Source organism: Mobula birostris, unplaced genomic scaffold (genome assembly GCF_030028105.1).
Source record: "Mobula birostris isolate sMobBir1 unplaced genomic scaffold, sMobBir1.hap1 scaffold_1893, whole genome shotgun sequence".
NCBI classification, from domain to species: Eukaryota; Metazoa; Chordata; class Chondrichthyes; order Myliobatiformes; family Myliobatidae; genus Mobula; species Mobula birostris.
In genome coordinates, this window is record NW_027274940.1 from 35,580 (window position 1) to 60,497 (window position 24,918).

At 40.9% G+C, this 24,918-nt stretch overlaps 1 protein-coding gene across 1 annotated transcript in view; it reads left to right on the top strand.

Moving 5' to 3' along the window:
- LOC140192640 (fermitin family homolog 2-like) overlaps positions 1-24,918 on the top strand; it is a gene marked incomplete at its 5' end in the record, with an annotated part of 63,895 nt that overhangs the window by 24,940 nt on the left and 14,037 nt on the right. Inside the window, 5 exons of the mRNA XM_072250171.1 lie at positions 2,534-2,566; positions 2,761-2,986; positions 3,086-3,188; positions 4,017-4,124; positions 24,349-24,483. Of these exons, the coding sequence (XP_072106272.1) occupies positions 2,534-2,566; positions 2,761-2,986; positions 3,086-3,188; positions 4,017-4,124; positions 24,349-24,483 (605 nt within the window). The remainder of the gene's footprint in view (positions 1-2,533; positions 2,567-2,760; positions 2,987-3,085; positions 3,189-4,016; positions 4,125-24,348; positions 24,484-24,918) is intronic.

Here is a 24,918-nt window from a genome sequence, read left to right on the forward strand (position 1 = left end):
GGGGATGGAAGTTCTTTGTTAGTAAAAATGTAAATTATTCAGCCCTTTCCTGTGTCTTGATCCAAAAAGTCGACAATTCCTTTCCCCCCATCACAGATACTGCACAATAAACTGTGTTTCTGAAGCACTTTGGTTCCCGTTTGGCTGTAAATTCCAGAACCTACAACATCTCCAGGAAACTTTGATCACTTCAGTTCAACACTCATCGTGAGGATTTGCTGTTGCACTGTTGAGAATATTCCTGGCAAGGAAGTCGTATTCGACTTGGAAGAGATGCTAAAAATATTAAATATTACCTTTATTTGTCACGTTCATCAAAGCATACAGTGAAAAACATCATTTGCGTCGTCTTTTACAATGTTCTGGGGGCAACCGCAAGTGTCTCCACACTTCCAGAGCCAATACAGCATGCTCACAACTTACTAAGCTGAACCGTATGTGTTTGGAATGTGGGAGGAAACCAGATCACGCGGAGGAAACCCATGCTGTCACACGGGTTGAATGCTATCGCTGATTGCTGCCACCGTAGAACATTAATGCTAACCAGTACACTGCCATGCCAACTACCTACATGACCGAGTCACCTAAGGTTATTGACTTTGTCCTAGGTAATGGAGGTTGTATTTGGGAGAAGTTGTCAAAGATGACTTGCCATGTTGCTGTGTTGTAATTTGTCGGTGGTTTGCATTGCTAGGCAGTGCCAGAAGGGGGAATATTTAAGGTGATGGATGGGCTATTAGTTAAGTGGACTACTTTGACCTGGGTAAAATCAAGCCTGTGATGTTGCAACTACACTTGTCAAGTCATTTGTCGTATTTTTCAAGTTTCTGGTTTCTATTTTGTAGATGTAAAGTATCTTGGGGAAGCCAGGTGATCAACCATTGCCGTAGAGTCCTCTGAACTGTTGCTGCAGTCACTGAATTTACCAAGAATTTGCTATTAAGTGTCTGGTCATTGATGTGGTCTCACATGTTGGAGTAGGCTGGGGTGGGGGGAAGGAGGTCAAGTTCTCAGCTGATGAAGGCAATGTCATTTGAGTGTCCAGGAAAATGGTTGAAAGATTTCTCCAAATGGATCCTTGTTTCGCAGTTGTGTGAAGAGAGCACTACTTGCCACTCAAGAACACTTGCTAATGAGCCACTTGTGTTACAGTCAGTACAATCGGTGAATTAAAGTTGAAATCATTCATATTTTTAACAGTGGATATTAAAAATGTAATTTAATTTTTGGAAATGACAGCAGCATTGGAAAGGTGTCATAGAGCTATCAATTTAAAAATTCCTATTCAGTAGTTATTTGGAGAATGTGATCCCATTGACTTTAACTGGAAATAGTACCTTGGACAATTCTACTAAAGTGAATTCAGACAAAACCTGTGTCTGACTGACTGGAGTCCCTAAAGTCTTAAAACTCAGTCTTAAATACTAACCAGGCAATTTATAGTAAAGACGGCCACAGAAAATTTCCAGAATCCAGCTGGTGGGAACCCCACAAAAGTCGACACATCTGCTCTGAAATGGTTACTTGCCTTCCTGCACTATAATGATCAAGAGCAATGTCAAAATCTTAGACCAGTGAATGAGAAATTTCCTGGCAGTAATATTTCAACCAAGAGGATTGCAGTTTCTGGAAATAGGTTGATTGGAAGCCCAGCTATCTTCTCAAAGAGGTAGGTAAAGTGTTCCTTATCAGCATCTATTTAATCTGGACCCTACCCTCTCCTGTGAGATCGATGCACCAGTAGTGACTTTCTAAGCTATTTCTGGAATATAAGATTCTTGATCGTATTAGAAATTAAGGAATCCCCAGAAAGCGTGAACTGAAATATAATTTTGGTGGAAAAACTGGAATAGGAATCTTTACAAAACAAAATTTAGAAAAATTATAGCAAAGCATCAACAAAATGGTGAGAAGATTGTAATTGGGCTACTGAGTAATTTGATGATACAAGAAAGGAAACTTTTAGTTGCATTGATACTGCAGCCATAATTGCCTTAAAAGAACATCATCTCTTTTTAGATTTTTAGGCATAAAACTGTAAAGTAATAGCAAATATAAAAATCATTTAATCTGTTGTAATTTTCCCGCTGTTTGTAAATCAATCTCTCCCTTCTCACTCAACAAAAATATTTAGTAGGTGGAAAATGTTAAAGGCATTATAGTTATATGGAAGAATGTTATATCTGGAGCCATCTTAAGATGAATGAAATATGATGCCTAAGAAGAATCAAAGTAAATATTTGAATTTCAAATGCTTTTGTCGTATTGAATTTCTTTTTCATCAGTTGCTTCATTCGCTTGCTTGAAATGTGTAGCACCCATGCTGATACTAGTAGTACTAAAATTCAGCCAGCTTCATGACGGGTCACGATAAATGTGTTTATATGATTGTTCCTGTCACTGATTTCTTTAAGCATGTCATCATACTCTGCTGATCACTCTTCGCTCTGCCTAATCACTCCACGCTATGCCCTGCCTTTTCCTGTGCTCTGTCCTGTCCTTCTCATTTCCTCTTTTCCTCCTCTTCCTGTAGGCTCTGATGTTCTTTATATTGGTCCGTCAAAAGGTAAGCTTTCAATTTATTATTGATTTTTATAATAAAATGCATTGTTGTGTCATGTTCAGATATTCGTACTGTATTTATTTTTTTGATTTTTGATATTCCTGTTCTGAGTATGTAACTCTATTCTGCAATTATCCATCTTGCTAACTAAAAGTGACATTTAGTTGAAGAAAGTTATATTATACTGTTTCTATCAGGGAGTATTTATTCAAGTCCAGGACTGTACAGCAAAACAATGACACCAACTTATGACTCAAGAGATGGTAGTCCACTTTCTCCAACCTCCGCCTGGTTTGGTGACAGCCCTCTCTCAGAAGGCAATCCCAGTGTTCTTGCTGTGAGCCAGCCAATCACCTCTCCCGATATTTTGGCACAGCTATTCAAGCCACAGTCACTACTCGATAAAGCGAAGATTAATAAAGGGTAAGCATCAGTATTTCCTTCTGTACTTTTTCTGTTCTCTTTCAAGTACGAAATTCATACCAGCATCAATTTATTTCAACTTGGTATATTTTCTTGTAGATGGCTAGATTCATCAAGGTCTCTGATGGAGCAGGACGTAAAAGATAATGAAGTGTTATTGCTCAGATTCAAATATTACAGCTTCTTTGATTTAAATCCAAAAGTAAGTTGTTTTAACGTATTGAGGAGCCATTTATTATGTACTTCAAAACTATTTTAAAGCTTTATATAGGGCAGTGACATGTGATGTACATTTTCAATGTAACTGAAAGACTGATTGAAACTAGTTTTGTGCTAACTTCACTTGTTTCAGTGAAATGTATAATTAAATCTTCATCATTGTTAAAACCCATGACAGACATCTGGCTGCATAGCACAAAAACCAATTAAACCAATACTGCTGCAGATTAATTTTCTATTACTAATCAAACCACTCTATCTTTCTGTTGCAACAAACATAAAATGTTGGCAGAGCTCAACAGATTGAAAAGCATCTGTGGGAGAGGCAGAGAGAATTTGAGTTATTGTCATCAGACCTACTTTTGTGTTTTAGTTATTTGTCTTCCAAGCACATTACTGTTTTCATGAAATATTTAATCATGGCAGAAAAGAAAGCAAGAATACATTTCTGTCAAATGCAGGGCATACAGATTACAGAGATGAATTTGTTTTATCTAAGCCCTTATAGCTTTCTCAGTTTTTGCTATAACCTTACACAGATTAAAACAGAAATAGAGAATTTGAATATAAATCCTCAAAATTACAGGGCAATGTTTGACTTGAGATATTATTGAAAATAATCCAATTCCCATACAAAACATAACTTACAATGCCATTGTTTTTGTTGTTTGTAACTGAAGTAGTATGAATACTTTAACCACAGAAACCTTAATAATAATGAACTTACAGAGTTATTTAGCTGGCATGCAAGAGTACACATTTAGACAAGATATGCTAATTCTTGAAGTTTTGTTTTTCTTTGAAATTGCAGTACGATGCAGTGAGAATCAATCAGCTTTTTGAACAAGCTAAATGGTCAATTCTTCTAGAAGAAATCGAGTGCACAGAGGAGGAAATGATGATGTTTGCAGCTTTGCAAGTAAGTAAATACTTCAGAACTTTTGATTAAATGTTACGTATAATGTAATTTCAGATAGTCTGAGGGAACAATTTTAAACATCTTGGTAGAGATGTGCTTGTTAAAATCCTCAACCTCATTTTAACAGCTATAAACAACCTCTGAATATTTAAGCTGCATGATGTCATGTGGCTGCTTGGGGGTGAAGGGGTGGGGGTGGTGGGCATTGTGCCCAGAATGCCTATGGACAATTTCACATATTCCATAAAGGTATTTTTGAGCAAACACATTGCAGCATGACATAAGTTTACTATTTTAATGTGTGTGTGTGTGTGTGTGTGTGTGTGTGTGTGTGTGTGTGTGTGTGTCCGGGGGCAGCGGGTGTTTGTAAATCTGCCTTATTAAGGTTTCAGATGAGAAAATGATTTAACTAACCGATGGTATTCCCTAGCTCTGTTTTTAAGTATATGCAGGAATACACATATGACACAATTTCTAGGCTGGCAATATTCATTTAACTATCAAATTGTTTACCATTTAAGGTCTGATCCAAGGACTATATTCATAATTCCCAGGGCAAGCTGCCATTACCACACCATTGGTGACTGTATTTATCTCCTCAATTAATCTATGCAGAAATAAAAATAAACAGCGTTTTCTACTTATTGCTAGTAAATTTGATGCTCCAGGCATCGTAACCATGCCTTGTATTTGTGATTTAATTTTCTTTTAATTTTGGGGGGAAAAAATAAATGGGGAAAGAGTCACCAATGTGGTCCCAACTATATCTGTAACCTAAATAGAGACCATGGCCAGAACTTGGGGCAACAGTGAAGTGCTCAAGCTCAATGACATTGGTCCTGACTGAAGATGTTTCTATTTTGTTGCTGTTGTCACACCCAGTTCGGAACAGTGAGGCTTGGTAGAAGGACAAGGCAAATTGTGCTGAGGCACTGCCCATGAGAGAGCTGAGAAAAGCACTTGGACAACAAAATTATGCCCTCAGACTTCAGTAATCATCAAGGGCATTCATAGGCATTCAAATCCAATATTTTTTTTAATTGCCTTTTTATTTTAAAAGTAGTAAATGAATTGAACACTTAGACATGTTCTATTGTTTAAAGATGCTTTAAAAATTAATTCGTACCTATGTTAATTGTAATATCCTTCCCAGTTGCAGCCATTCACTGGCCGCATACCCCCCACCCCCACCCCGGCCCCATTCAAATGAATAGTGTCCCTGTTTCTTGGTGAGCAGATTTCCGAGCATAATACCATGACTGTGCTCTGCCGTTGGGCTCTCAAGTTAAGTCCAGAGTCAGAACACAGCAGTGATATGTGGTAGTGGGTTTCTGCCAGTTTGTCAGAAAGCCTCAAATTTCTCGTACTGACTGGGACTAAATGCTGGTGGGTTTTACACTGCGCTGCTGGCATTTGCCTACAAGCTTCGGCCTTACTTTCCAGCATCAGTAAGTTATGGCCGATAATGTTCGAAATCCAAGTATCTGCCTTTTCCCTGTATCCTCAGCTCCTGTTGGAAAGTAGCATTAGAACAGTCGCAGGATTAACATGGGAGCACATACTGATATGGTGTTGTTGCTGCTGAAACTTCACTTATAACTTCTGTGCCCTTTGTGGGTTGAAGAACAGAACCTCAGCATATATAGTTTATGGTTCCAGAGTGGAAACTTCATAGCCATTGATCACCTTTACATTGTCTGGAAAGATGGATCTATAGTTCCAAAATTGTGTGAGGTGGGGGAGGGGGTATCACTGGAACTGAATATCAGGCACCCTGGGGAAATAACTACTGGTTTCTTGTCTTTCTTTTCAACCAAAACACAATTTCTGTTTTCCCTGTCTTAAAATCTTTGAAAGAAGGTTGTGAAGGGCAGGGTTTGGTTAGGGGATGGTATGATTTCAATGTTGTTTCAATGTTGTTTCAATGTCCTACTTAAGCTGCTGAATCGCTGGAACATTAGAATGCTTTGCATTCAGGGAACTATTGTGCTCTGAAGCCTTGTTGTGTTAACCACAATTATAAACCAATTCAATATTTTTAAGTGTATGCAAAGCACCCAGCTAGTGGCTCTCTCTAGTCCGTAGTGGCCTTGTCATTCCTTTGCAATTAAGTTTTGGCTGTTTACATTTTCATGTGAATTTCCAAATTGCTTGGGTTTCCATTCTTAGAAAATGTGAGGACAATGACACAGAATGGAAGTGTAAACCATTCAATTCCTGGACTTGCATAACAATTAAGAGTCACTCTCATATCCTCCAACCACTGCATTGCCCCTTCCTTAACTTCTCTATCATCCTGAAAATTACCTTTTCCTCAAGTGCCAGTCCAATTCTCTTTCAAATGCCATCAGGTAGGAGGTACAGAAGCCTGAAGGCACACACTCAGTGATTCAGGAACAGCTTCTTCCCCTCTGCCGTCCGATTCCCAAATGGACATTGAGCCCGTGAACACTACCTCACTTTTTTAATATATATCATTTCTGTTTAGGAACGGTTTTTAATCTATTCAATACACATATACTGCAATTTGCTTATTTATTTTCTTTTATACTCTGTATTGCATTGAACTGCTGCTGCTAAGTTAACAAATTTCACAACACATGCTGGTGATAATAAATCTGATTCTGACTGTGCTTTGTGTTTCCACCACCACTGCACGCAGTCAGATCCAGTCATTTCCAGCCTATGCTTTATTGAGCAATGAAAATTTGTTTTCCTTGCATGACGCCCATCACTTTGAATCTGCATCCATCGTTTTTTCTCCATTTACTTGGTTCAGGAGCAATTTCACAGTGGTAGTTGCCCATCTCCAGAATTCCATGAGGATCATCTCTGAAAATCTGGAATATTGAGACCACCACAGCTCAGGTTAGAAACCATAGAAAAACTACAGCACAGAAACAGGCTTTTTGGCCCTCCTTGGCTGTGCCGAACCATTTTCTGCCTAGTCCCACTGACCTGCACACGGACCATATCCCTCCATACACCTCCCATCCATGTATCTGTTCAATTTATTCTTAAATGTTAAAAAAGAACCCGCATTTACCACCTCATCTGGCAGCTCATTCCACACTCCCACCACTCTCTGTGTGAAGAAGCCCCCCCCCCAATGTTCCCTTTAAACTTTTCCCCCTTCACCCTTAACCTATGTCCTCTGGTTTTTTTTCTCCCCTTGCCTCAGAGGAAAAAGCCTGCTTGCATTCACTTTATCTATACCCATCATAATTTTATATACCTCTATCAAATCTCCCCTCATTCTTCTATGCTCCAGGGAATAAAGTCCTAACCTATTCAACCTTTCTCTGTAACTGAGTTTCTCAAGTCCCGGCAACATCCTTGTAAACCTTCTCTGCACTCTTCCAACCTTATTAATATCCTTCCTGTAATTTGGTGACCAAAACTGAACACAATACTCCAGATTCGGCCTCACCAATGCCTTATACAACCTCATCATAACATTCCAGCTCTTATACTCAATACTTTGATTAATAAAGGCCAATGTACCAAAAGCTCTCTTTACAACCCTATCTACCTGTGACGCCACTTTTAGGGAATTTTGTATCTGTATTCCCAGATCCCTCTGTTCTACTGCACTCCTTGGTGCCTTACCATTTACCCTGTATGTTCTACCTTGGTTTGTCCTTCCAAAGTGCAATACCTCATACTTGCCTGTATTAAACTCCATCTGCCATTTTTCAGCCCATTTTTCCAGCTGGTCCAAATCCGTCTGCAAACTTTGAAAACCTTCCTCACTGTCTACTACACCTCCAATCTTTGTATCATCAGCAAATTTGCTGATCCAATTTACCACATTACTCTGTGGTAATGTTCTGCTACACTGAAGGGAAAATAGCTTCCTTCAAAAACAGCACTGGCTGGCACCTTACAGTGCACTTCTACTGACAAAGTAGGTTTCTCCCCACAGCATTGCCATATCTTTCTAAAGTCTTTCAGCCTCTTGTGAAACTAATGTACCACCTCCTGGCATCCACCACTCCATCCACGACCAAGGAGGTCCTCTCTTCATACTTTGTTTTGAAGCAGGTAACTGAATAGAGTGAGCAGTGGAAATGACTCCCTTCCTCTGGCTCCCTTGAGGGGTGGGGTGGTGGAGGATGCATATTTTCCTGCTTGGTAGCTCTTTGCAATAATGCTGCTCTTGTCAGAATCACAGCCGCAAATGTTTGGCAGTTGCTTCTCTTTCCCATGGTCCCACCATTGCTGTCATCTTTTGTAGGATTGGGGCGGGGAGAACTTAAAACGGGGAGCAGTGAACTGTTTCTGGAGGGTGCAGTGGTGGTTTTGTCTGGGAAGAGCTGGCCAGTTCACAGCAATGGAGACATTCGCCAGAAATGGTCAAAGTCACATTGTAAGACAACATTGAAGAAGTTCAATGCTGTGAGCGACTGTGAGTCACGTGTTGCTTCTGCAACGTATCCTGCTGGACCTGAACTGGATGGATACTGCAGTAACTTAGCTTTGTGTTTTCAGAGGAAATATAAAATGAACAATTCATTTTGTCTGAGCAAACTGGAGGAAGAAAGGAACTTCTCCAGATCTGTTTTTCTTGGTAGATTTTCAAGTACGCATGCTTGCCATTGAGTCACTGAATATAAATAGTTCACTGCAGTGATTTTATTTGGCTTGAACATTTAATCCATTACATTTTCAATTTCCATTTAAAGATTTGTACTTTAAAATGTAAACTACCTACTGCTTAATCTCTACAAACTATGATGTTTACTATCACCATCTTTTGCAGAACATTTTAGCAAATAATTCAGAACATTTAAATTATTTTCCCAATATTGTGTGAATATTAAATTAGAGTCTTAATTTTCCAAAGGGTGCAAAGTTATAGTAGCTGGTTTAATTTGTCTCCTGGTGATCCAGTAACACATTCTATTTTGGTGAAGGGATAAAATTGGAAGGTGGACTAGAACTGAAAGTTTGTAGTAAATTTGAAAGAGAAATCCAATATCTTACCCCCGTGGCTCCATAAAATTTATCCAGTTTTAAAAGTTACTGTTTTTTTTTTCTCTTCCATTTTTAGGCATTGATTCATGGTGTCAGTCTAATGCATAATCAGTTCAGTTCAAACAAATAGAATTTGGTTTTAGTTTATACAGCAGTTTGAAAGCCACGTGCAGCACTCTTAAAACAAAATAAATTCAGGTGTTAATCCTGCATGGTTGAGATTTATTGCTGGTGTGATGTTTATTGGTGGGTGGGAGCAATATTCTTTCCCTAGGTAAGCAATTAGAGTTTTTTATGTTTGCTATCAGGTACAGCAGACACAATAAGCCATAAATCTTTGTGGTTAGGAGTAAGAGGAAAGATGCATGCCATGCTCAAAGGTTAACAAAATCACGGCATTGAGTACAAAGGCATCCTGCCCAGTATCTGATTTTTGAGACGAGGAAGTTGCTGCCCACGTGTAGCAGTCACTCAGGTGTAAAATTAAACCAATACTATACTTGACCACAGTTAATCTGAACGCAGTCTAAATCTGTTCACTTTTATATACTGCACTGGACCTGAGCCGCCTTTCTAGTCAAACTCTGTCAGGCTCCACTGAACCTGTACATTGGAACTTCTTCCTGTGTTTCCTGCGATTTCCAGGTTTCTTATTTATTATTATTTCCTTTTTTTGTATTTGCACACTGGCTGAATGCCCAAGTTGGTGCAGTCTTTCATTGATTCTATTGTGGCTATTATTCCGTTATTGATTTATTGGGTATGCCTGCAAGAAAATGGATTTCAGAGTTGTATATAGTGACGTATATGTACTTTGATAATAAATTCACTTTGAACTTTGGACATGTATACAGGCAGCCCAATCATCTCCAAAATTGAACACTTAGTGCTTATATTCAGGAGTTATCCTATTCTAATCCATCCCTAGCCCACTGTTAATTCCTTTTAACCCAACCTCAGTTGTAACTTGGTTCTTTTGGGCTCACCTAGTTGTCAGGCTAGGTTACAATGCATCAGCAGTACATTTCAAATGTATAAAATTACTCTAAAGTACAAACGAGTGGGGGAGAAAAAAGTTAGTGTTCATGGACTATTCAGAAATCCGATGAAGGAGGGAAAGAAGCGGCACCACACACAAAGCACTGCAGGAACTCAGCAGATCAGGCAGCATCTATGGAGAAGAGTAATCAGTGGACATTTTGGTCTGAGATCCTTTGTTAGGACTGGAAGGGAAGGGCAAAGAAACCAGAATAATAAGGCGGGTGAAGGAAAGGAGTACAAGCTGGCAGGTAATGGGTGAAACCAGATGATGGGCAGGGTGGGTGGGTGGGGGAGGAAAGGTGAAGTGAGAAGCTGGGAGGTGCTAGGTAGAAGGGGTAAAGGGCTGAAAAGAAGCCCTCTATCAGGAGAGGAGAGTGGATCGCAGGAAAAAGGAGGAGAGGCACTAGAGTGAGGCGGTGGGCAGGTGAGAAGAAGAGAAAGCTTGAGTGGGGGAACTGGTTTGGGGAATGGAAAGTAAGAGAAAGGGGAAGGGAAAGAAATTACCAAAAGCTGGAGAAATTGATGTTCATGCCATCAGGATGGAAGCTACCGAGACAGAGTATGAGGTGTTGCTCCTCCAACCTGAGACTGGCCTTATTGTGGCAGCAGGGGACACCATGAACCAACATGGCAAAATGGGAAATCAAGTTGAAATAGGCAGCTACCAGGAGATCACGCCTTTTGTGGCAGATGGAGCGAAGGTGCTTGATGAAGTGATCCCCCAATCTACGTCAGGTCTCGCTGATGTAGAAAAGACTACAGTAGGAGCGCCAGATACAGTAGACAATCCCAGCAGATTCGCAGGTAAAGTGTCTTCTCATTTGGGAAGGACTAGTTTGGGCTCTGAATGGTGGTGAGGGCGGTGGTATAGGGGCAAATACAGTACTTGTCCCACTTGTGTTCAGTACTAAGATACGGAGGCTAGTAAGTAAAGAGAAGGGGAACTCTATTTCCTGTTATGGCGACAGAAAGCTGTTCCTAAATCATTGAATGTAGGCTTTGGTTTCCCCTCCCTGACGGTAGTAATGAGAAGACATCAACATGAATGTAAAGAGAGTCGAGCAGTGCAGTAATCATGCACCCTTGCAGTGCACCTGTGCAATCCTCAGTCAGGAGGAGATGTTATTACAGATCAATACTAACTGGTCTCCCACTGAGTAAGTAATGGATCCAGTTGCAGAGTGAGGGACAGAGGTACAGGATTTGAACCTTAATGATTGGTACTGAGGGGATGATGGTGCAGAATGCTGAGCTGTAATTAGTAAATAGCAGCCTGGCAGGTTTTGCTGTTAACTAGGTGTTCCAACGCAGAGTGGAGAGCCAGTGACCTTGTATCCTCTGTAGAGCTGTTGTGGCGATTGGGTCCAGGTCCTTGCTCAGGCTAAAGTTAATTCTAGCCATGACCAACATCTCCAACCACGTCATTATAGTAGATGTAGGTGCTACCAGTCAGCTTGGAAGCTTCACCCAGTTTAGTAGATCAAAGTAGTCAGGGGGTACTGTGGTTATTCAACTAAAATGAATGTAGTTCTCTATTTATGTCATGAAGATCCTCTGGTTGCTTCAAGATGCAGTCAATTAGTTATGTTAACATTGTAGCCACTATTGAAGGCAATTGAATTGGCTAGTTGGGCAACACAGAGAGAATGTGTAACTGGTTGTTCAGTTTTTTGAGAAATATTGAATGGTAGTGGAGTGAACTCAGAACAGTGTGAGAACTTGGCTTCTCTTCACTTGGTTTTGTACATCAGGACAGGGAAACAGATTCTTCGTTTAACTTCGTTTCACTTGCTTTGTTTTGCAAAACAGTGAAGCACCGTGGGAGGGGAAAAGAAAGTGACCAAACCTAGATCAGATTTTGTTTTTTTTTTGTGTGCGCAATCTATATTGTTTAAATTTAAATGTTCTTTGCTCGTTGTTGGTTCAGACCCAGAATGCCAACTTTAATGAAGTGAGTTTCTATTTACCCGATGTATCCTTCACCATGGTTCTCTGCCATTGAATATGATGATGCAGTGGTTTATTGCCAACCATGAGGAACAATAAACACATGTTATAGTAACTAGGCATTTACTACAACTTAAATAAAACCATTCTCTTTGCAGGTCAGTCCTAATGATTTCTAAAGATGCTGCAATTTTGTTTCCCTCATTTGACTTTGTATTCGGCCATTCAGTATTAGAAACGTAAACAATTGTTTCTATGCCTATAACAGACATCCCACCTCTCCCGGAAGATCCGGGAGTCTCTCACATATCGATAGTGGCTCCCTGACGCCCAGAAATTATGTACAATACCCCGGAAATAGATTTTTTTGAGAGGGAGAGCGAGCATCCTGATTGGTCTTCCTTCGTGCTAAGAGTGGTCCCCAACCACCGGGCCACGAGGAAACGATATGATTTGGCAATATGAAATGATATGAGTCATTTGCACCTTTCCTCATTCCCTGTCATGCACTGTTGAACTTGAACGCACGCGAGGTCATTACCCGTACGTCATCCGTGTCAGCGCGGGAAGGAGATCAACTCCTCGAGCTTGCAAATGACGGCGGCTGAAAAGTTTGTTTGACATAACACCTCTGCCGGCATTCTGAATCAAGCTCAAGGCTAAATATCCTGAGATAGCCACGAAAGCACTGAAAACGTTGCTTCCATTTCCAACATCATATTGCTGCGAAGCGGAGTTTTCTGCAATGAATGCAACGAAAACTAAATTGCGGAACAGACTGGACATAAGGAACCCCCTTCGAATATCGCTATCTCCCATCACCCCTCGATGGGATTGTTTTGTTGCAGGAAAACAAGCCCAGGGCTTGCACTGATTCAGCGATATTGGTGTGTTGCAATGATTTTATATGTTCATACGGGGAAAATATGCGCTGTGTGTTTAATATCTAAACGTTACTTAAAATGTTATGATGCTATTGACTTATCACCTATATTCCGATCGTGATTAACACCCCCCCCTGCCCCCCCCCCCCCCCGGTCAGCTGGTCCACAAGAATATTGTCAATATTAAACCGGTCTGTGGTGCAAAAAATGTTGGGGACCCCTGCTAAGTAGACCTATCAGTTTTCACTGTGGGCGGGCTTTATAGTTGACCTCGAAAATAATGACAGTGTTGCCCGCTGCACTGTTTGCAACAGTGACTTTTCTATTGCCCATGGTGGGTTAAAATGTAAAAGACAGGTTGAGGTGAGTTTAACAGGTGTCATTACAGCATAGCTAACGTTATTTAAACTAGCTGGCTAGCTGCTAAGGAGCTACGCTATTGATGTCCAACGTGATGAGACCAAACTCCCTGTAGACTTGCTTAAAGTTGTTATAGAATAAACATGATAATATAATATAATATAAGCACATATTTTAATGTCACATTTGCTGCATATACCCCACTTGGTTTACAGATTAGACAAAATCACTAAACAAAGTATTACATACACCCTTGGAGGTCAACGGGCGGGGTGGGGGCTGGGATAAGGTGTTGCGGGGGGGTGGGGGTGCTACCTCCCTGAAATGAGTTTTTGCAGGGTGGGATGTCTGCTATAAATGCACTTTTTGTCATTTTTGTGTGTCTTAGCATTGTAAAAGATATGATGCCAATTGACAGATTGCTTCTATGCATTTATTGACAAGTAAATGGCATCTTGTAGCTCTGTTTTCCACATCAATGATTGCAAATCCTGTCCTACCACCCCAACCCTCACCTTGCATTCTTCCTTCTACTGATGCTTTCAGTTGTCAAAAGTTTTAATTATTGACAGATGTTGAAACAAATGTTAAGCACTCAGTGCATCTGCTGTTAAGGGTTTTATCGACCAAAAGGGAAATCTGTATTTTTTTGTGCCTTTGTTGTTTTTTTTTACCTTCCACTGGTGCCCTTCTTCCTTCCCTTTCACCCATGGTCCACTCTCCTCTTCTATCAGATTCCGTATTCTCCAGCCCTGCCTTGACCTCTTCCACCTATCGTATCTCAGATTCTTACCCTCCCCCCCTCCCCCAGTCACCTGACTTCATCTATTACTGAGCTTCTATTCCATTCCTCCCCTCCCCACCATCTTATTCTGGCTTCTTGCCCTTTCCTGACCAGTCCTGATGAAGAGTCTCTGCCCGAATCACAAACAGTTTATTCATTTCCGTATTTGTATGTGTGACACTTTTTTTTGTTCCTTGGTGACAAAGATTTGAGGTCCCCAGCATCTTATTTCATGGAAATGAGCAAATTTCAACACTTGGCACAGTATTTTATCATCAAGGGAATCTGATAAGAGCAGAAGACATAGAAGCAGAATTAGGCCATTCAGCCCGTTGAAGTATTTGGGCACTGAATATTGGTGTTCAGTTCATCTTAGATTCTTAAAGCCCCATGTATTTTGTGATGCATAACCTTGACACTTTAAGAAAACTTTAGATGTGGAATGTGAAATACCGAACATCAGAACGGGAAAGAAATGGGATCTAAGTGACTATGACCATGGAATGATAATTGATGCTGGACTGGTGGTGGGGCAGGGGGCGGTGTTTCAGAATCTCAGAAACTGCTGTCCTAGTATTTTTACACACAACAATTTCTAGAGTTTGCAGAGAATGGTGTGAGAAACAAAAAAAAACTTCCATTGAGCAACTGTTCTGTGGGCAAATACGCCTTATTAATGCGAGAGGTCAGAGGAGAATGGCTGATTCAAGGTGACAGGAAGGCGAAAATGGTGTGCCAGAGAGAATCTGCGAATGCACGATATAGCAAAACTTTATAGCAATAAAGCAGAACTGTAGTGGATGGACTACAGCAGCAGAAGACCACCAACGTAACTCAGAAGCCACCTAATAAAGTAGTCACTGAGTAAATATGCAGTAAATGCACCTTTTATATGACATTTTCATCAGAGGAGTTATTGATGTTCAAAATGGAGATTGGGTAGTATAGAAGGATGAATTCGATGACCGTAAATTGCACTTCTTTCATTACTAGAATAAAAACATTGCAAACCCAATCTGAATAAGATCTTATATGCATAACTCTCAACATACTTTAATTTAAGGAAAAGATGATCCATCCTGGACAAACTGAAGTTAAGCATAATTTCAATTGAAAGAAAACATATGTAATGATATAAAAGGTTATTGGTAGGATGGGGGATTGGGAAAACACTAAAGTCAAGCATTGGATGACTAACTAGATAATAGAGAAACAGCAAGAAAGATGAATTATATATGTACTGTATATAAAAAGGAATTGTTAAAACAAAAATGATGAGATAACTGAGCTATTGAGAAGTGAGCAAAAGGCATAGACATTTTTCTTCACAGCAGATGATAAAATTGTCTCAATAACTAGATGATCAGGACAAAATGGAATGAGGAACTTAAAACAACCATTATCATTAAATAAGTTATAAACAAATAGGATTAAAGACTGGCCAATCCAATGTCTTATATCCTAGGATCTAAGAGCAGAAATGGTGGATGCTGTGGTGGTGATTTTCCAAAATTCCCAACTTACTACTACGAAGTTCCCCACAGAATATAAAGTTGCAGATGTAGTTTAAGAAAGGAGAGAAACCAAAAGCACTGACATGAGCTAGCTAACTTATCATCTGATCATGGTAATCCATTCTTAGGAAATAGTAACAGGATATTTAGAAAATCATAAGATAATTCACCAAAATTGTCATGGGCTTTATGCAAGGGTAATATAGTTTGACAGATTTATTCTTATCAGGATGTTACTAGTGTGGTGAATAAGGGTAACTTTGCAGATATGTTGAATTTGGATTTTCAAACAGGATTTGACAAGGTGCCATGTAAAAGGTTATTGCAGAAGAAAGAAGCTTATTGAGGTGAAGCTTGATATATTGGTAGAGTAATGTCTAACTAACACAACTCTATATAAATGGGTCATTTTTGACTTAAAAAGCTGGGTTGTGTTTTTAGCCTATATCTAGAACTAGGAGGCATGGTTTCAGAACAAGACAGTGCCCATTTAAAACAGGGATGAGAAATTTCTACTTTGAGGGTTGGAAACCTTCTGAAATATTCCAGTCTCGTATCTGTGAAATCATTGAATATATTTACAGCCAGTGAGTGAACTCTTTAACTACCCTGGAATCTTGGACTTTGGAGTGGATTATTCAGGACTTCGCTGAATTGTGAAGTAGACTTGATAATTGTAATTTCAGGTTGCTACTGATAATCTAAAGTTACATCAGATCCCTCATTTTCTGGTCCCTGCAGTCTTCACTGCACACTACCATTTGTCAACGCAGAGTTTCTATGTATAAACTTAAGCTCTTGTACTGCTTAGCTGTAATGCTTAAGGGAGAAAATGCCCCCAAATAGATCAACTGAAGTTAAGTGATCACAGCAAGTTGGTTGAAACCTTCGAGTGAGCTTTAATCTGGCATACTGATGGGATCCAGTGGAACCTTATTGTGTAGTGTTAATCCAATTCATAGACTGCTCTGTAGTTTCTCTGGAGCAAGTCTGTCAGCATCTACAAAGAGAAAGGAAGAGGTCATTTAAAATTAATTGAAAGGATTATAAGGAATCTTAAAAAAGCAAGATCACCGAACAAGAACATAGTTCAATGCATGCAGACTTTGTTGATAGTAAACTGGTACATGATGGAAATAAATGACAGAATAATTTAGAGGGTTTTTAAAAAATGTGTAAAAGGATGTGGGAGAAGTGCTGAGGGAAAGTAAGTGTGCTTGTTAATGGCGTGGGAGAAGCACTGGTGGAAAGTGAGCTTAACAACCAGCAGCATTATTGTATCCTCAGTGGACAATATGGGATGTGTTCCAGTTCCCACAAAACTGCATCCTGTGTTGGAATGCATTTGCTGAAAATCAATATATTCATTTTAATTAATTTTAGTGTTTGTATTTCATTGCAAGGAGTATTGTAGGAAATGCGGGTGAGCTGAGGGCATGGATCAGCATGTGGCATTATGACATTGTAGGCATTAGTGAGACATGGTTGGAGGAAGAGCTGGACTGGCAACTCAGTGTTCCAGGTTTTCGTTGTTTTAGATGTGATAGAGTGGGAGGGATTAGAGGAGGAGGGGTTGCGTTACTAGTTAGAGAAAAGGTCACGGCAGTGCTCAGACAGTACAGACTGAAGAGCTCACCTACTGAGGTTATATCGATGGAAATGAGAAATAAGAAAGGGATGACCACATTAAGGGGTTTTATTATAGACCACCCAATGGTCCACAGGATTTAGCGGGGCAAATTTTGTAGAGAGATCACAGAAATGAATGAAGCATGCGGCTGTAATAGTAGGTGATTTTAACTTTCTACATATTGACCAGGAATCCAATTTTGTAAAAGGGCTGGATGGGATAGATATGTCAAATATGCTGAGGAAAGTTTCCATTATCAGTACATAGAAGTTCCAAGTAGAGAAAGTGCAATACTAGATTTCCTTATTAGAGAATGAGACAAGCAGGTGTCAAAGCATTGCGTAGGGGAACACTTTGCATCTAATGATCATAATTCCGTTAGTTTTAAGATAATTATGGAAAAGGATAGGTTTGGTCCTTGGGTTGACATTCTAAATTGGAGAAAAGCTTATTTTAATGGTATCAGAAAGGACCTGGCAAGTGTGGATTGGGACAGGTTGTCTTCTGGCAAAGGTGTATTTGGTAAGTGAGAGGCCTTCAAAACTGACATTTTGAGAGTACAGAGTTTATACCTGTCAGAATAAAAGACAAGGATAACAGGTTTAGGGAACTTTGATTTATGAGCGATATTGAGGCCCTGGTTAAGAAAAAGGAGGAGGTGCATAGTAGATACAGGCAGGTAGGAACAGATGAGGTGCTTCTGAAGTATAAGAAATGTAAGAGAACACTTAAAGAAGGAAATCAGGAGGGCTAAAAGAAGGCATGAGGTTGCTCTAGCAGACAAGGTGAAGGAGAATCCTTATGTGCTTTCCAGATATGTTAAGAGCAAAAGGATAGCAAGGGACAAAAATGGTCCTCTGGAAGATCAGAGTGGTCATCTAGCATGGAGTTGAAAGAGATGGGGGAAATCTTAAATGGATTCTTTTGCATCTGTACTCTGGTGTTGGACACAGACTATACAAGTGAGCCAAAGCAGGAATGAGGTCATGGATCATATACAGACTATAGAGAAGGAGGTGTTTGCTGCCTTGAGGCAAATTAGGGTTGGTAAATCCTCAGGGCCTGACATGCTGTTCCCTTGGACCCTGTGGAAGGCAAGTGCAGAAATAGCATGGGTACAAGCAGAAATATTTAAAACATCCTTAGTCACAGGTGAGGTGCCGGAGGAGTGGAGGATAGCTAACGTTCTGTTTAAGGAAAGTGTGTGTGGTAGGTAGTGCCTAATCAATCTTAAGAGTTTTTGAGAAAGTTACCAGGAAAGTGAATGGAGGCAAGGTAGTGAATTTTATCTACATGGACTTTAGCAAGGCCTTTGACAAGGTTCCACATGAGAAGTTGATCAAGGCGGTTCATTCGCTTGGGTTGGTAAGTGGCAGAAGGAACTTAACGCAGATAATTGTGAGGCAGTAAATTGGATTAGAGTCGGCTTTGTGCGAGAAGCCGGAGATCTGGACCAGCTGGAAAAATGGGTTGGTAAATGGCAGATGGAATTTAATGCAAATAATTGTGAGGTGTTGCACTTTGGAAGGGCTAACTAAGGTAGGACTTAAACAGTGAGCAGTAAGACACTGAGAAGCATAATAGAACAGCGAGATCTGGGAATACAGATCCATAATTCCTTGAAGGTGGCATCACCGAGAGATAGGGTCGTAAAGAAAGCTTTTGTTACATTGGCCTTCATAAATCGAAGTACCGAGTACAGGAGTTGGGATGTTATGTTGAAGTTGTAAAAGATGTTGGTGAGGCCTAAATAGGAATGTTGTGTGCAGTTTTGTCACTACCTACAGAAAAGGTTTCAATAAAATTGAAAGAGTGCAGCAGGAATGTACAAGGATGGTGCCAGGACTTGAGGTCCTGAGTTACACAGGGAAAGATTTAATAGGTTTGGACTTCATTCCCTAGAGTGTAAAAGAATGAGGGGAAATTTGATAGGTTTACAAAATTAAGAAGGATATAGATAAGGTAAGTGCAAGCAGGCTTTCCCCACTGAAGTTGGGTAAGACTAGAGCTAGAGGGTATGGGTTAAGGGTAAAAAGTTAAATATTTACGGGGAACATGAGGGAGAACCTCTTCACTCAGAGTGTAGAATGAGCTGCCAGTGGAAGAACTGGATGCATTGTCGGTTTCAACGTATAAGTGAAATTTGGAGGGGTACATGGATGGGAGGGGTTTGTAGGGCTATGGTCTGGGTGCAGATCGTTGTGACAAGGCAGGCCAATAGTTTGGCACAGACTGGATGGGCCAAAGGACCTGATTCTGTGCTGTAGTGCCTTGTGACTTTATAACACTTGAGTATATACACTTCCAAGCCAGTACCAATGATCTGGGATGTTAATAATCTAACATTCCTTTGATGTCATGGTGCACTTCTCTGGGGATTTGTAGAATGTGAACAATCTATATATAACTACAGTCTGATTTAATGTGCTGTACTACTTTAAAATTGCTTCTGAACCAGTGCTTGCATTGAATGGTTAAAAATTCAACCAAATTTATTGACTTTGTTACGTGAGGCGAGTGAATGGGTTCAGATTATGAAACTTTGATACTGATTTTTTTTAATATGGCAACAATAAAACACTGCAAAAAAAGACAACTTTTTTGTTAAGTCTATCTAAATCACTCCAGTTTATGTTTCATTGTTGAAACTGAAAAATGTTTCACACCTTTTAAAATTGAAGCAGGATCATATATTTTATGAATTGCGAACACTTCCTCTCCTTTGTTAAGTGCTGAATGGTGGTGCATGTTGCTATTCAGGGGGACAGATGAGCTTGTACACAACGCTCTGAAAGTCCATGTGCAGATCTAGGAATTAATAAGGAAGAATGATAGTGTGTTTATCTTTATTGCAAGAGAACTTCAGTACAATAGTAAGGCTATGTGGCTCGAATTATGTCAGGCCCTGGCGAGACTACATCTGGAAAACGGTATGTAGAACTGATCTCTCTCTACCCAAAGAAAGAAGTAATTGCAATTGGGGGAGAGCAGTAGAGATTCACCAAATTAATTCCTAGGACAGCAGTTTGACTTATTAGATATTAAAAAGACTGAAACAATACTCTTGAGTTTAGAAGAATGAGAGGTGAACAAAAATGCGATATATAACATTCTTAATTTCAAACAGGGTGTATATGGAGTTGATGCTTGCACTGGCTTGGTTGTTTTGTGCCAAAAGTCAGCGATTCTCATTGACAGTCATGTAGGACTGATATTAGTAGATATTTCTTCATCCAGTAGATCATTTTTTGAAATTCCCTAACCCTAACCCTAACCCTATTCCCTATACCAAAAGTATTTTCAGGAACTCAATAGATTTTCTCTTGTGTATTAAGACAATCTGTGGTTTGGGCAGAAAAAAATGGTAATGAAGCAAAAGATCAGTCAGGATGTTATTAAATGGTTTAACGATCACAGGAGACCAAATGCCCAATTCCTTTCATTTCTTAGCAACTGAGATTTGTCAATGTTTGAAGAAGTCTGCAGTCAAAAAGTTATGGGTTTTGAGCATGATATGTTAGCAGAAGGGCTGGTGTAGGCCAGCGGTCCCCAACCACCGGGCTGCAAAGCATGTGCTACCAGGCCGCAAGGAAACGATACAATTTGGCGATATGAGTCAGATGCACTTTTCCTCATTCCCTGTCACGGCCTCTGTTGAGTTTGAACGCACGCTAGGTCATTACCCGAGCATCATCCATGTCAGCACGGGAAGAATATCAACTCCTCGAGCTAGCAAATGACGGCGGGCTGAAAAGTATGTTTGACATAACATCTCTGCCGGCATTCTGGATCAAAGTCAGGGCTAAATATCCTGAGATAGCCACGAAAGCACTGAAAACATTGCTTCCATTTCCAACATATCTCTGCAATGAATGCAACGAAAACTAAATTGCGGAACAGACTGGACACAAGGAACCCCCTTTGAGTATCGCTGTCTCCCATCACCCCTCGATGGCACCGTCTTGTTGCAGGGAACCAGTATTCAGCCCAGGGCTCCCACTGATTCAGCGATATTGGTGTGTTGCAATGATTTTATATGTTCATACGGGGGAAATATGTGCTGTGTGTTTAATATCCAAACATTACTTAAAATGTTATGATGCTATTGACTTGTAAGTGACTTATATAACCATATAACAATTACAGCACAGAAACAGGCGATCTCGGCCCTTCTAGTCCATGCCGAACGCTTACTCTCACCTGGTCCCACCGACCTGCACTCAGCCCACAACCCTCCATTCCTTTCCTGTCCATATACCTATCCAATTTTTCTTTAAATGATAATATCGAACCTGCCTCTTCCACTTCTACTGGAAGTTTGTTCAACACTTACTTCAAGCTTCCCTGTCCTCCCCTGAAAATTGACTTTATCACTATATTCATGTGAGGAAAATATGCGCTGTGTGTTTAATATTAAATTCGTTAGATAAACCCTTTTAGAAACTAAATTGAGTCTATTAGCCACTTACCACCTATATTCCGTTCGTGATTAACACCCCCCCCCCCACAGGTGTCCACGCAAGGCTTCATGGTCATGGTAGTCTTCCTCACGGCAAACGCAACGTATTTGACTGCTACTCTTGTCTGTTGGCAATCCTACCCCCCACACCCCGGTTGGCCAGTCCGCAAGAATATTGTCAATATTAAACCGGTCTGCAGTGCAAAAAAGGTTGGGTTCCCCTGGTGTAGGCTTTAGAATGAACAATGTGAGCAGGATGGGGGTGTATCATCAGATGGTGTAGGGAAAATGCTGGAATCTATTATTAAGGAAGTGTTGGTATAGGAAACTTGGGGAAATAAGGTTGGGCTGAGACAACACGCATATATAAAAGAAAAAAATCATGATTGTAAAGCTTTTTGCAATCTTTTGGTTTTCTAACTAGCAGAAAAGAGTTGAGACAGTTTATGCAACATATTGGGATCTTAGGAATCCTTCAATAAGGTGCCATATGAGATGATAATAAACTTGAAAATGCAGAGAGTTGAGGATCCTGTGCTGAAGTGTAGACAGAGAATTGGTTTGCAATGGAAAACAGTGGGTACAAATGCTGAACAAATGAGTCCATCAACTTTGCCTCCAAATTCCACTCTGCCCTCAAATTTACCTGGTCCATTTCCAACACCTCCCTCTACTTTCTCTGTCTCACTGTCTCTATCTCTGGAGACAGGTTATCTACTGATATCTATTACAAACCTACAGCCTCTTCAGAGTTACCTGAACTATACCATTTCCTACCCTGTAACTTGTAAAAGTAACATCCCCTTCTCTCAATTCCTCCGTCTCTGCCACATCTGCTCTTAGGATGAGGCTTTTCATTCTGGAACAAAGGAGATGTCTTCCTTTTTCAGAGACAAGGGCTTCCTTTCCTCCACCATCAACACTGCCCTTAACTGCATTTTGTCCATTATCACACACATCTGCTCTTACCCCATCCTCCCTCCACCCTACCAGGGATAGAGTTCCTCTTGTCCTCACCTACCACCCCACCAGCCCCTGCGTCCAATTCCGCCATTTCCAACGAGATCCCACCACCAAGCACATCTTTCCCTCCCCTCCCCCCCCCCACACACTTACTGCTTCGGCAGGGATCTCTCCCTATGTGACTCTCTAGTCCATCCGTCCCTCCCCACTGATCTCCCTCCTGGCACTGTCCTTGCAAGCGGAACAAGTGCTACACCTGCCCCTACACCTCCTCCCTCATTACCATCCAGGGCCCTAAACAGTCCTTCTAGTTGAGGCGACACTTCACCTGTGAGTCTGTTGGTTATATACTGTGTCCAGTGCTGCCAGTGTGGCCTCCTGTATATCAGTGAGACCCAACATAGATTGGGAGACCATTTTGCCAAACACCTACGCCTTGTCCGCCAGAAGAAGCGGGATTTCCTAGCGGCCACCCATTTTAATTCCACTTCCCAATCCCATTCCGCCATGTCAGTCCACGGCCTCCTCTACTGTTGCGATGAGGCCACAGTCAGGTTGGAGGAACAACACCTTATATTCCATCTGGGTAGGCTCCAACCTGATGGCATGAACATCAATTTCTCGAAGTTCCAGTAATGGCTCCCCCCCCCACTCCCACCCCCACTCCCACCCTCTCCTTCACCAGTCTCCATCCCCTTTTCCTTCACTCACCTATCTCCTTGCCTGCCTATCACCTCCCTCTGGTGCTCCTCCCCCCCTTTTCTTTCTTCCATGGCCTTCTGTCCCCACCTATCAGACTCACCCTTTTCCAGCCCTGTATCTCTTTCTCCAATCAACTTCTCAGCTATTTACTTCATCCCTCCCCCTCCCAGTTTCACTTACCACCTTGTATTTTTCTCTCTCCCCTCCCCCACCTTTTAAATCTACTCATCTTTTTTTCTCCAGTCCTGCCGAAGGGTCTTGGCCCAAAATGTCAACTGTACTTTTTTTCCGTAGATGCTGCCTGGCCTGCTGAGTTCCTGAAGCATTTTGTTTGTTGTTTGGATTTTCAGCATCTGCAGATTCTCTCTTGTTTGACAAATAAGTTATGTTTTGATTGGGAGGCTGTGATAATTGGATCGCCAGAGACTGTTACTGGATTCCAGCTGTTCACAATCAGTAATTTAATTAAGGATATCAAATGTAATGTCACTATTTGCTGATGATACAAAGCTGTGTTGCAACATGTGGGATGGCTTCGATGAAAACACAAGTTGAGTGAACAGACAGGACATGAGACATAATTAGAAAAAAATGTGAGGTCTTCTGTCCTCTGCTGCCATGGGGTCTTTCAGACCTGCCTGAAAAGGAAGATGAGGACCAAATCTTGGAGCTTTCAGTCAGTCCTCTGCTGGCCCCAGCCTGGTATATGTTCTCCAGCCTCAAGTTGGACTTCAATCACATAAACTTTTTCTGGTTGAGAATGTCATGTCTAAGCCAAAACTGACATCTAACAGCCTAGTAAAAGGGCCAGCCTTTAAAATAGACATGTCATCTCGAGTTCAGTTTAATATAGTACTATAGGTTTTTTTTCTCAGATTCTGTACCATGTGTCACAATGTTTATGAGAAGAATGAAATTGTTCGTTTAAAATACTCAAATCAAGTGGCATCTTGTTTCCCCCAGTACCACATCAATAAATTATCTATTATGTCATCTGAGAATCACATGAACAACAGTGAAAAAGAAGTAGATGAAGTGGATGCGGCCCTTTCTGACTTGGAGATTACCTTGGAAGGTGGCAAAACATCGACCATTCTGGTATGTTACATCTCAGCTGTATTTTTATTACCTTGTGGTTAAAAATGTAGTCCCCCCTGGCACCCTCAGGGTCTCTCGGCTCGCTGTCGTCTAGGGAAACAGCCTCGGCCCCGCCAAACTGGGTAATTCGTTTGTGTGGATGCTGTGTGAGGTACCCCACCCCGCCCAAATAACAGACAATACACCAGATGCAATTAAATGATATACAGTTTATAGATATTACTGGAACTATATAATTAAAAGAGAATAAAATATAAAAGGAAAATAAAAGGCGCCACACTTATCAAAGTTCAATCTCTTCGTGCACAAAAACCGTTGGAGCTCAAGGACCTTCTTCTTCACCCTGCGACCCCCTCGGACCACCTCGACCGGCCGCCTGGGACCAACAACGGTGATTGACCAGACGCTCCACACGAGTCCGTCTCCGTCTCCTCG